Genomic DNA, 12,770 nt, shown 5'->3' with positions numbered 1-12,770 from the left:
ACGGTTTTACCAATATGGGTGTAATTTGTTTTGCCAGGTCAGCTATCTCCTCCCCCCCCCATCAAAATATGATTTTTGTGTAAAAAGGTAAAGGGACCCCTGACTATTAGGTCCAGTCGTGGCCGACTCTGGGGTTGCGGCGCTCATCTTGCTTTACTGGCCGAGGGAGCCGGTGTATGGCTTCCGGGTCATGTGGCCAGCATGACTAAGCCAACTTCTGGCGAACCAGAGCAGCGCACGGAAACGCCATTTACCTTCCCGCCAGAGTGGTACCTATTTATCTACTTGCACTTTGACGTGCTTTCGAACTGCTAGGTTGGCAGGAGCAGGGACCGAGCAACGGGAGCTCACCCCGTCGCGGGGATTCGAACAGCCGACCTTTTGATCGGGAAGTCCTAGGCTCTGTGGTTTAACCCACAGCGTCACGCACGTCCCTTGATTTTTGTGTAGCTTGGCCTTTTTCTTCCCTTTCTCGATGGAGACACATTCATAGCAATATATTTTCAGGCAGTGATGCCCCAGATGCAAACATAACTGTCAACTTTTCCCTTTTCTTGCGAGGAATCCTATTTGGAATAAGGGAATTTCCCTTTAAGAAAGGGAAATGTTGACAGCTATGGATGCAAACCTTGGTTATGCCATGAGACCTTTGCCTGAGAGATACTCATCTTGAAACATGTCTCGTATGGATTTGCTCCTGTCCTGCATTTGAAATGGTTAGCTTTTGGGCAAAGCCATAAGCCCTATTTGGCCATTCAGTTTCCCCAGGAGGGAAAGTGGTGAAATACTCCACCACATCCCTGTGCCTTTATCCATCACATGTTGGAGAATGAAAGCAGGGCCAGATTTAGGTTTGATGAGGCCCTAAGCTACTGAAGATAATGGGTCTCTCTGTATGTCCAGCTGCCCTTTGTCAACAACAAATTGTCACTGTTTTTTGTGTTGAATATATGTTATATGTTAATTTATGGACCTAATAGGTATCTAAAGCCATTTGCACATAACAAAATAGGTATTTTATCAAAGTAATTGTTGAACTGAAATACAATTAAGAAGAAGTACGTTAATAGTGAAATACAAGGGGACCTGCCTCTTGTACTTGCGCACATGGGTACACACCAAGCTCCAAAAGTTTCCCCTTCTCTTCTTTGGCGATCACTCGAAGTCGAGTAAGATTGTCTTCCATAAACACAGTTTTAACAGTGAATCCGCAAGTGACTGTGGAGGCCAATTCTGGATCCACATGTCCTCCCACAGTGGGGACATACCGGTAGGTTTCCAGGCAGGAGTTGATCACATGAGGGTTTGCCAAGTATGCCTTCCTTTTAGCGCATTTCTCCCTTTCTTCCTGAGTTCGAGTGTCTTCAAAACCCATGACACCTTTGGTAAAGGCTGTTCCCCAGTTGAAGCGCTTGCAGGGCAGTGTTTCCCAGTTGTCGGTGTTTAGACTACTTTTTTTTTTAGATTTGCCTTGAGTGAGTCTTTGAACACCTTGTGTTGACCACCAGCATTATGCTTACCATTTTTAAGTTCCCTTCTAATGCACAAGAGAGGCAGTGGCAGATGCAGGAACATGATAGGGAGAACACGTCTAGTGACCGCCATCCTTACTCTCCATCATGTGAGTCTAATCGCGTAGGGAATCAAATAGGACTATAGCGATAGACCAGTTTGGCATAACCAAGATAGCCTAGACCCTTGTCCTTCTGAAGTGTTAGATAAACTTCTAACTTCTGTTAGATAAACAGATGCTAACCCCAGTCAGCTTTTAGGCAGCTTTTAGGAAATGTTCCAAATGCTCACCCTTATTTGACTCCATGCAATAGCCGCTCTCTGTCACATCTAAGGGTTTCCCCACATCAGAAACAAGCCTGAAATGTGTTAAGCTAAATAACAGAGTTTTGTGGAAAGAAAGCCTGTAAAAAAAAAAGGCTGTCAGGCAATATGTGACTATTTTAATTATGCAAAATGATCCACAAAAGGCATAGCTTTAGGCATACAGTCGGGCCCTACAAAGACAGAATCTTCCATTCAGGCTGTTGTTTGTTCTCTCTCAGGCAGCAGATGTAATAGTGGAAGTAGAGATTCTGAAGACGATAAAGTAAATCAAGCTTAGAATAACTTAATTGCTCGTGGGGCTTCCTCAACTCTTTTAAAGGTTTTTAGAACATGAGAAAGCATGGCTTTGTGCCTGAGAAGTTATCAAACTGCTTATGTTTGTGTGTCAAATCATTTAAAAAAAAAAAAAAACCGGAAAGAGAAATGTGTTCTTTAAAAAGAAGAAATCCTCATTGCCTGTTCTTCTTCCTTCTTCCCTGCCATCTCCCATAGGAAGTAATAGAAGCGATTGCTGAATGTGCATTTAAGAGGTCTCCTTTCCCGATCCTTCTCTCTTTTGAAAATCACGTGGATTCGTAAGTAGCCAAAATATTTTTGTAAGCAATATTGTGGAATAAATATTAGCCTGCATATGTTTCATTGATGCTGCTAAACGATTGAAGTTCGTGGAGAAGAAACGCTGGCATTCTGAAGTGTGGTGGACGTGGTTTGGATACGAGTTTGCTGCATTCCATATTTCTTTGCAGAGAATGTGTGCCATAACCACTTTTCAGCATGCTTGAAGAGCATCTTTTTGGGCCGAGGGCCCTGCTGCCAGTCAACTACCACTCCAAGGACCAAATGCCAGTGGGGACCATAGCCAGTGTATATATACACACAGACACTGCACGTAAAACACAGATACACACAGACTACATACGTGTACCCTGATCCCATATGCACACCCTCCAACATTCCTCAGATGAACGGAGGGTTAGATTTGCAGTCTTTGTCCAGGTAGGTTACCTCTAGCGACTTAGGCACACACAAAATCAGCAAACATGTCAGGGGAGGAGAGCAACAGTGGCCATTTTAAATCAGCGACTATACAATATGCATACTGCAAAGCAAGTTATGTATTTATTTTTGCATGATATCTGCACGTTGAAAAGAAAGCACTCATAGCAGGGGTATGTGCCTCGATGTGGATCAAACAGGTGGACAGAAGGAAATCCACTTGACAGCCCGTTTTCAAACCGATTTCTGGAAACCTTGCCTTTTAAAGAACAGGCAGACAACTTTATCTCAGATCATAGCCCCGTGGTGCTTAGTGCTAAGATTGGGGATAAAAGATGTCTCCGCCTGCTCTATAGAGGAGATCTCTAAAGAGCAGACAGCAACTCCACCCTCCCAATCATATTGGAAGATAAAGGTCTGGGGTCTCTCAGGCCACTTCCTGTGGCTTGGTGGGACCATGAGTTAGCCAACAGTTAGAATATATGAATAGGTTTCTCCTAAGTAGCACACATGTTTTAAAAGTCACCATTGTTGTTGAAATGCCAGAATCAAGAAATGTACAAAGCGTGTTCTCATTAAAAGAGAGCGCGTGTTGCGGATGGGGCCAAGCAAGACACCTCGTAGTTGCCAGGCAGGATAGGATAGAGGGGCCTGGCAAGGATTGGTTGTTGGTGTTGCTGGGGTAAAATTGATGTTGCCAATTTGGGGGTGGGAACAGAGATTATTTAAACAGTGCTCACAGTGATCTGCTTTCTCTTTCGCTGTGGGCACTAGATCACCCGCCCGCCCTCCCTTGTTTTGGGCTTGTGCTTTGACCTTGCTATGCCTGTCATGGGGTCATCTGCTTTTGGGGCAGGGGCCCGGTAAGAATTTTGCCATCTGGCTGCCATTTGGTTTTTTGCCTACTGTGCAGCAAATCATCATAACTTGTAAGGTTGGCGGTTAGGCATTGGTTAAAATTGGTTGGAGGAGGGGTATGGATTGGCTGGGCCTGCCCCTCCAATGCTGCTGCTACAAGGGAATTCCATTAAAGGAATTCAGGGGCTTACGATCCTTTCGTCCAAACCCCTGGAATCGGGTTTGGGCAGCGTAAGCCCGTGGGAGCATGCGAGGAGAAGCTGAGGGTCTGTGTCGCAGCTCCAGTTATCCCCGATCTTATTTCCCCACACTGGCTTTCGCTGGAATCCGGGAGTCAGTTCTGTCCCCAAGGCGGGGGTGGTGGTGGTGGTGGGAGACAGATAGTCATAACCAATGCCTAAGCAACTACTCACATCTTGTATGTTTAATAAAGTTGTGGCCAAAATAATGCCAAAAACCTTAAACAAAAATTATGTGTGATTTGTGAGTTATTGGAGTAGGGGTGTTTTGGGGGACCTCAACACGCAAACACAGAACAATGCTAGTGGCACTATATATCAGTCTTTGGCCAAAACTTTTGGATGAAATGTATGAGCAAAACTTATTGGAAAGCAGATATAATTGTTATTTTCTGCTCTTTTATGGAAACCTGTAATAAAAGGGCCTGGAGACAAAAAGACAGCCAGATCATTGGTGGTTCTGGTACCCCTTCTAGGGCTTAGAAATAATATCTCATCTGCTGAAATTAATTTGAGATGAGTTCAGTGTCTAATAAAACAATTTCTCACCCACAAGCTGAAACCATAATTGAAACTGCTTCATCCAGGAGCTTTTCTGATGGTACAGAGATTCAGAGTGTTATTTGCTTTGCAGATGGACTCTGAACATTTGCTCTCAGCCAAAAATTACATTTAATGTGCAACCCTCAGTACACACACAGTACTGTTGGGCAAGCTTTTGCCATTAAAAATGCATGTACATTTAAATTATATTTCCAGTTTGCATTGAGTTTCTCAATGAGTACAAGGATATTTCAGTTAATATTGCTCATAATCCCAACAACTGTTGCAAAGCACCCCAATGTGGGAAAATGATTGCTTGTACATAAGAGCATGAGCAGAGTTCTTATTATTGCAGAGTGATTTTACAGCACGAGATATTGCTAAGAGCATGATGAGCATGTGAACACCTCATGCTAGACTAAATGATTGGCTCACGTAGCATAGGACTCTCTTTGTTTGCGGGCAAGGGCAAGGTTGCATTCCTTTTGATTGTTACTTTTTTGAGTACGAGACAGAACAAACGCTGTGCTGGAGGAGAGAGGATGATTTTATTTTCACTGTACACAATAAACATTGCACGGCTGAAGCCAAAGCTTTTTCTTCAAGTCATCTTGGTGTGAGACTGATTTTCTTACTGATGCCGAGCTGGTTTCTCGACACCCCAAGTAGCCTCAGGGCACAGGGAAAAGAAGGTGGCAAGAACTGGGAAATTTGGAGGAAAACTTCAACATTTATTCTATGCCTGCTTTCTAGTCTTGACCCTGAGCAGCAATGTGAAACCGAGAAAACTCTGAAACCTAAGGCAGAAACCACAAACCTACATACAGGAGTAGAATAAAGATATTTATGTTTAACAGCGTGCAAATGTCACATTCATTTTCTGCATTTTCTTAAGCATGTATTAGTTGCCTGTATGTGAAGCAGGTTCAGCTTTTTCAGTTTACCACTGCAGATGTCTGAGAACATTTATTGTATCTTTAATGTAAAAGTGTCTGTGAAAAGAACTGTCACAAGAGTCGGAATAATTGTGTAATGACTCCATATCAGTGAGAATAATTTAGGATAGGTTCAAAAAATTATGCCTCTTCCTCTCGTTAAAGGATATTAAATTTTCCATTACTGGCACATCCGATGCTATGAATAACCCTCATTTAATTCCCTGTTTTCTTCCCTTTTCAGCCCTAAGCAACAGGCAAAAATGGCAGAATATTGCAGATTAATATTTGGTGATGCCCTGTTGATGGAGCCACTGGAAAAATACCCAGTAAGTTGGTCCTCTTTGGTAAAAAAAGAAGAAGTAGCAGTAAAAATATAAAGTATTGATTTACAATTTTGAATTTTCCGTTGCTTTTCATATAGCACCTCTAAATAGACTCTTCTTTATTTTGCACGTTATAGTGGGTGTGGTAAGGTGCTATATCACATATTGTACTTTGAAAGATGTTTGGCAAGGGTGCCCAAGTATAGTTTTAAAAGAGTCACCACAACAGGTGTCTAGCTTTGTACCATGTAAAGTCAAGAGAATCATAGCATCAGCAAGTGCATTACTTGCACTATTGTGAAAGAAATTAATCACATGATTGCAGAGTCCACTCTGACAACAACAACAACAACAACAACAACAACAACAACAACAACAACAACAACAACAACTTATTATTTATACCCCACCCATTTGGCTGGGTTTCCCCAGCCACTCTGGGCAGCTCCCAACAGAATATTAAAAACATGATAAAACATCAAACATTAAAAACTTCCCTCAACAGGGCTGCCTTCAGATGTCTTCTAAAAGTCAGATACAGTCATACCTTGGTTTTCAAACAGAATACATTCTGGAAGTTCGTTCGACTTCCGAAACGTTTGGAAACCAAGGTGAGGATTCCAATTGGCTGCAGGAGCATCCTGCAGCCAATCGGAAGCCGCGCTGGATGTTCGGCTTCCAAGGCAAAGTTCGCAAACCGGAATACCTACTTCCGAGTTTGCGACATTCAAGTTCTGAGTTGTTCGTGAGCTAAGCTGTTTGAAAACCAAGGTGTGACTGTAGTTGTTTATTTCCTTGACATCTAACGGGAGGGTGTTCCACAGAGCGGGTGCCACTACCAAGAAGGCCCTCTGCCTGGTTCCCTGTAACTTCCCTTCTCGCAGTGAGGGAACCATTAGAAGGCCCTCAGCGCTGGACCTCAGTGTCCGGGCAGAATGATGGGGGTAGAGATCCTCCTTCAGGTATATTGATTACATGGGCTGCCCCAGATCCCTGAACATCTTGCAGGTGAAGCAAGGAAATGGCATCCTTGCCAAGGAAGAGGTTAGTGGCTTCACAGATGTGCACAGAGTATTGTGTGCCAGCCCACCACATATGGGGAGGGGGTATTACCTGAACTTGCAACTGAGTAAAGTAATTGTACTCTGTCATGCACACATTTCCCCATAAGTGCAGTGCTTCTTCTATGTGGGGGGAAATCCCCAGGTAGTTGTTTTCCTAACTGGGACACAGGAAGCCTCCTGAAATCAAGAAACGTTGGACATGAGCGTTCCTCAGCCGTAACAAAAAGTTGGCATATTGACAAATCAACTGGCAGAGCTGTCCCTTACCGCAGGCAGACGAAGAGGGTGTGTCTAGGCCAGGGGTAGGCAACCTAAGACCCGTGGGCTGGATGTGGCCCAATTGCATTCTCAGTCCGGCCCGCAGACAGTCCAGGAATCAGCATGTTTTTACATGAGTAGAATGTGTCCTTTTGTTTAAAATGCATCTCTGGGTTATTTGTGGGGTCTGCCTAGCATTTTTACATGAGTAGAATGTGTGCTTTTTTAAAAAAATGCATCTCTGGGTTATTTGTGGGGCATAGGAATTTGTTCACCCCCCCCAAAAAAAAAATAGTCCAGCCCAGCACATGGTCTGAGGGACGGTGGACCGGCCCACGGCTGAAAAAGGTTGCTGACCTCTGGCAAAAGGAAGAAGCAGGGCCATATGGATACAAGGTGTGCCCCTGCGAAACGAATGTGAGTGAAGCCTTACAAAGGCACCACAGTTCAAGAAGGACACTGACAAACTGGAACGTGTCCAGAGGAGGGCAACCAAAATGGTCAAAGGCCTGGAAACGATGCCTTATGAGAAACGGCTAAGGGAGCTGGGCATGTTTAGCCTGGAGAAGAGGAGGTTAAGGGGTGATATGATAGCCATGTTCAAATATATAAAAGGATGTCATATAGAGCAGTGTTTCCCAAACGTTTTTGGGCAACGGCACACCTGTTTACCGGAAAAAAAATCTCGCGGCACACCACCATTAAAGCCCCGCCCCCGTGACGTCATTCGGGGAGCCGGCGGCCCGGGCCTGAGCTGGAAGGAGAGGCGGTGCTTTTCGGCACAAGGCAATCGGCCTGGAATTGTTTCCCGCGCGCTGCGAAAGGGAACAGCTGCGGTCGCGCGAACCCTCCGGCGCTGGGAGGGGAAAGGGCGGAGTCGCAGAGCACCAGCTGGCCGAGCGGTTGCGCGCAGCGTTGCGCTTTTGGAGAGCGTGCGGCTGCTGCTAGGGGATCCGGGGACGTGAGCAGGCCTGGCCCGACCCGGGTTGAAGGAGGACAAGCCGGCAGCGCGCCAAGTGAGTTCGGTTGCGCGCGACGGCCCCCGCTCCCCCCACCCCCGCCGGATCCTCGCCGCCGCCGCCTCTCGCCCGCCTCCCTCCCACGGCACACCAGCCGATGTCTCACGGCACAGTAGTGTGCCGCGGAACACCGGTTGGGAAACACTGATATAGAGAAGGGAGAAAGGTTGTTTTCTGCTGCTCCAGAGAAGCGGACACGGAGCAATGGATCCAAACTACAAGAAAGAAGATTCCACCTAAACATTAGAAAGAACTTCCTGACAGTAAGAGCTGTTCGACAGTGGAATTTGCTGCCAAGGAGTGTGGTGGAGTCTCCTTCTGTGGAGGTCTTTAAGCAGAGGCTTGACAACCATATGTCAGGAGTGCTCTGATGGTGTTTCCTGCATGGCAGGGGTTGGACTCGATGGCCCTTGTGGTCTCTTCCAACTCTATGATTCTGATTCTATGAAAGGGCAGCCGATCCAGCCTCGAAGGAATGCATTGGCCACTGCTGCTGCCGCAGTGGCAGTGATGGCTGTGGCATGCTTTTCAATGGCTGCATCTTCTGCCTCCTTGGCAGGCCCCGCCCCCATGCCACCTCCACAGTGGCCTCTTGCGTAGCTGTCAACTTCTCCCTTTTCTTGCGAGGAATCCTATTCAGAATAAGAGAATTTCCCTTAAAAAATGGGAAACATTGACAGCTATGGCCTCTTGGCAGATAGGAGGCACTGCTGATCTCTTCCCACTCTGAGACAGGAAATGGTGGGGGCTGCCCTCTGGGGTCTCCTGGGCTCTACATCCACCTGCCATGATTCAGAGCAGGTCTGTCCCCCCCCTCCCCATGGCAGCCTTTTATTCCCACTTCAACCATAGGGTAAGGTTGATTTGATTTCCTTCTCCCCACCCCCTGTTCACAATGTAGATTTCCCTCGCCTCTTCTTTCCTGGGGAGAGCGACGCCATTTTGTGGTTGGCCTCAGGTGCCCAAATGTCTCCCGACGTGTGGAAATCGTGCTTCAAAAAAGACACAGCTTTACTGCCAGTTTCTTTTCCTTTCTCAGCTTGAACGTGGCGTTCCTCTTCCAAGCCCGGCAGACCTGATGTACAAAATTCTGGTGAAGAATAAAAAGAAGTCCCAGAAGTCTGCGGATGGCAGTGGGAGGAAAAAACTGTCTGAACAAGCTTCGAATGCGTGTAGCGATGCTTCCAGCGGGTTTGAGCCCTCCTCTCCTGGAGCCGGTAAACAAACACTTTCCCTGCAATATATTGTTTTTAAAAAGCGGGGGAAGCACGTGTTACAAAACTACTACCACTTTTAAACACACATAGACACAAATATCCTCTGCATAATACAAATGCAAGCCACTGGTTCTGATAGTCATAGCTATCCTCGACTTCTTCAAAAAACATAGGATACACTTTGTTGAACAGGGGTGCCCAGATTTTGTATTGTATGAAGCTACTTTATTTTCCAGACAGTGGTCTGGCAGACAGATCTGAAGACCTCTTCAAATGGTCACCTTAATAAAGGAGGTGCCATTTATGGCTTGATTCCTAATGCTCACATGCAAATTTAATTATTTACATATTGCACATGTTACACAGAAAATCGAAGGGGACCAGCATGTACAGTGGTGCCTCGCAAGACGAAATTAATTCATTCTGTGAGTTTTGTCATCTTGCGATTTTTTTCGTCTTGCAAAGCACGGTGTCGGGAAAGTTTTGGAAAAGCTTCAAAAATCACCAAAGTCTTTAAAAACCTCAAAAAAGGCTACCACACCGCGTTCTATGAGTTGCTCCTCGAAGTCAAGTCGCAACTGTATTAACGGTGTTAAGAAAAAGGAAACAAACTTGCAAGACATTTACGTCTTGCGAAGCAAGCCCATAGGGAAAATCGTCTTGCGAAGCAGCTCAAAAAACCCTTTCGTCTAGCGAGTTTTTTTGTCTTGCGAGGCATTCGTCTTGCGAGGTACCACTGTATTAGGACATCTCTTTGTTGTCGCTCTAAAACACCTTAAAAAAAAAATCCTTGCAAGTGAAACTCTTGACAAACTTTGAATATGCCTCAGGGGCAGAATTATTCCACAGCAGGCCAGCTGAGCACCTCTAATGGAGGGAATCAATACAGGCAAATCCTCACTATTGCTGCTTCAATATTGCTCAACCTCAACCTTTGCGCCAAGTAAGGCAAAGCTCGTGATTCTTGCCTGCTTTCTGCCACTGTGTCCAACTCCCTGCAGTCCGTTTCCATGACAGCAGCATCTTTCTTTTTATGTCAAACCATAACCAATTTCTTTCCCTTGGTTCTTCACTTGTTAGCATCCATTCAGAAGCTTTAGCATCAACACCAGGACACCATTCCTGAAGTCTGTTAGAGCAAGGCCTCATTTCTCCATGTCTGTACCCCAAGAAAGATAGCCTCATTATTTCAGATCATAATATAGGATTTCAAGCTTTGGAGTAATAGCTCCTTTTCTCTCACACATAGCACAGCCCTTCAACAAGAGAATTCCAACAGTCTTGCACACACACAGAGAGAGAAGTAGAGTGTGGCTGGGGCAGAAAGTGTCCTTTCAAAATTGGCTGCTAATTGATAGATGATGTTATCACAAATGTTTCCATGCTATCTTCTTGTTCTTCTTTGGCGATCACTCATAGCCGAGTAAGATTGTCTTCCATAAACACGGTTTTAACAATGAGTCTGTAAGTGACTGTGGAGGCCAATTCTGGATCCACATGTCCTTCCACAGTGGGGACATTGGTACGTTTCTTCTGGTCCCTACTTCTTCCCAGCTGAGAAATAGCTCCTTTGTTCCATAGAAGGATAAGTAGCTGATGACAACATGACATCCATTCAGCAATGTTGCTTGAATAAGAGAACTTTGAGAAGTGTTCGTCCTTTTTTTCTTCTCTTGAAGAGCAGTTCCTTAAAACTTTGCACCGCTTTGCTCAGCTTAGCTACAGAAGAGGCTATTCAGGAGGAGCAGAGAGCACAGGTTTGCTCAGATTGGGGTCTAGCTGAGAGTCAGAAAAGAAGGACTCTCCAGGTTGTACACATAAACTCATTGTCTGTGCTGTTTCACTGCTAAAACAATAGCCCTACCCCTGAGCACGAAACAAAGCCCTCAAGAACTGAGGAAGTGAAGGGAAGGTTAAGTCTCAAGTCTTTAAAATGGGAAAAGGTAGGAGAAATTTCTCAGAATTTGTCTTTGGAGGAGCTCGTTGTATTCTATAGTGTGATGGGATGATTAGCTGCTTGTGCGTAAAATCGTGCTCCCTCAGAGTTTGTGCGGCTCCACAAACCTCTGTGTGTGACAGAGCTCCTCAAACATGTCTGCTCTAATCACTCGTAGAATCTGACAGTGGCTGTCTGCGGAAGCGCTTCCAGCATAGAAGCTCCTTAACGGAAACGCGTCTCCTGGACTCACGACGTGGCAGTTTCCGGCGAGGAGTGGGTGTCCCTACAGGAGGTCCTGAAACCTCCCCACTGTTTTCGCTGGAAGTGTCTCTGAGCCATCCCTCCTGCTCACTTCCCCTCGGCTCACCTCCTCTCCCCCTGCTGGTTCCCTCTTCAGCTGCTGAGTCTCTCCCAACCTGTGTGAGCCCTTCCACCTCCCTCGGCTCACCTCCTCTCCCCCTGCTGGTTCCCTCTTCAGCTGCTGAGTCTCTCCCAACCTGTGTGAGCCCTTCCACCTCCCTTCCTTCCGATGTCAGTTCCCTGACATCCACCTCCCCTCCAGGGCCCCCTTCCCCCCCGCCCATACTCTCTCCTCTGGGCGGTGAGGAGTTAAAACCCCGAAAAGAATCCTCTTCATCTTCAGATGTCTCGAACATTTCTCTCCATCGGTCTTCGTTCCGGCTCGCTGAATCCTCCTCCTCCTCGGAATCAACGAACCCCTCCAACTCTTCTTCTTCGTCGGTGGTGGCAAAGTATTCCCTCCGGAACCTCGCCACTGGCTGAGGTTTACGTGGGAATCTCTGATGAAAAGTTTCTATTAAAACCTCGTCATCTACCTCCTCTGCCATGACCCAGGTGTTTTCCGACTCTGGCTCCCCTTCCCACATCACCAAATACTCTACTTGATCTCCCTTCCACCTGGAATCGAGAATCTCTGCTACATGGTAGCTGTGTTCCTTCTCCTCCATTGCTGGTCCCCTATTGACCCTCCCTTCTCTGTCCCCTTTATACGGTGACAGCAACGACCTGTGGAAAACTGGGTGCAGCTTCATGTGGTTCGGTAACCGGAGTCTGAAAGCCACTGGGTTGACCTGCTGCGTGACTTCAAATGGGCCCAGCCTTTTGGGTCTTAACTTCTTACAACCCCCTTTGAATGGTAACCCTTGGGTAGACAGCCACACCTGGTCCCCCACCCTAATGCTTTCACCTTCCCTTCTGTTTTTGTCTGCCTGCCTCTTATATTCCTCCTTAGCCCTGTTTAAGTTAAGTTGGAGCTGGCGATGGATCACTTCCATTTCTTCCACAAACTGTTCTGCAGCTGGAACGCTCCAGTTCTCCCCTTACCCCCCTGGGAAGGCTCGGGGATGGCACCCATGATTAGCCAAAAAGGGGCTCATCCCCGTGGACACGTTCTCTGCATTGTTGTAGGCAAATTCTGCCAACGCCAGCTTCTCCACCCAATCATTCTCTCTGTCATTCACATAACACCTCAAATATTGCTGGAGGACACCATTAGCTCTTTCCGCCTGCCCGTTGG

General features: G+C 46.3%; 1 protein-coding gene across 3 annotated transcripts in view; it reads left to right on the top strand.

Annotated features, from left to right (window-relative positions):
• Positions 1-12,770, top strand: part of PLCB1 (phospholipase C beta 1) — a 479,313-nt gene that overhangs the window by 355,091 nt on the left and 111,452 nt on the right. For all 3 annotated transcript variants that reach the window (XM_083495891.1, XM_083495892.1, XM_083495893.1), the window contains 3 exons: positions 2,332-2,414; positions 5,655-5,739; positions 9,117-9,294. In XM_083495891.1, coding sequence (XP_083352017.1) covers positions 2,332-2,414; positions 5,655-5,739; positions 9,117-9,294 — 346 coding nt within the window. The remainder of the gene's footprint in view (positions 1-2,331; positions 2,415-5,654; positions 5,740-9,116; positions 9,295-12,770) is intronic.

The sequence above is a fragment of the Podarcis liolepis genome (assembly GCF_965112155.1).
Source record: "Podarcis liolepis genome assembly, chromosome: 3".
NCBI classification, from domain to species: domain Eukaryota; kingdom Metazoa; phylum Chordata; class Lepidosauria; order Squamata; family Lacertidae; genus Podarcis; species Podarcis liolepis.
Note: the sequence above shows the minus strand (reverse complement) of the source record. Positions and strands in the feature narration are given on the sequence as shown.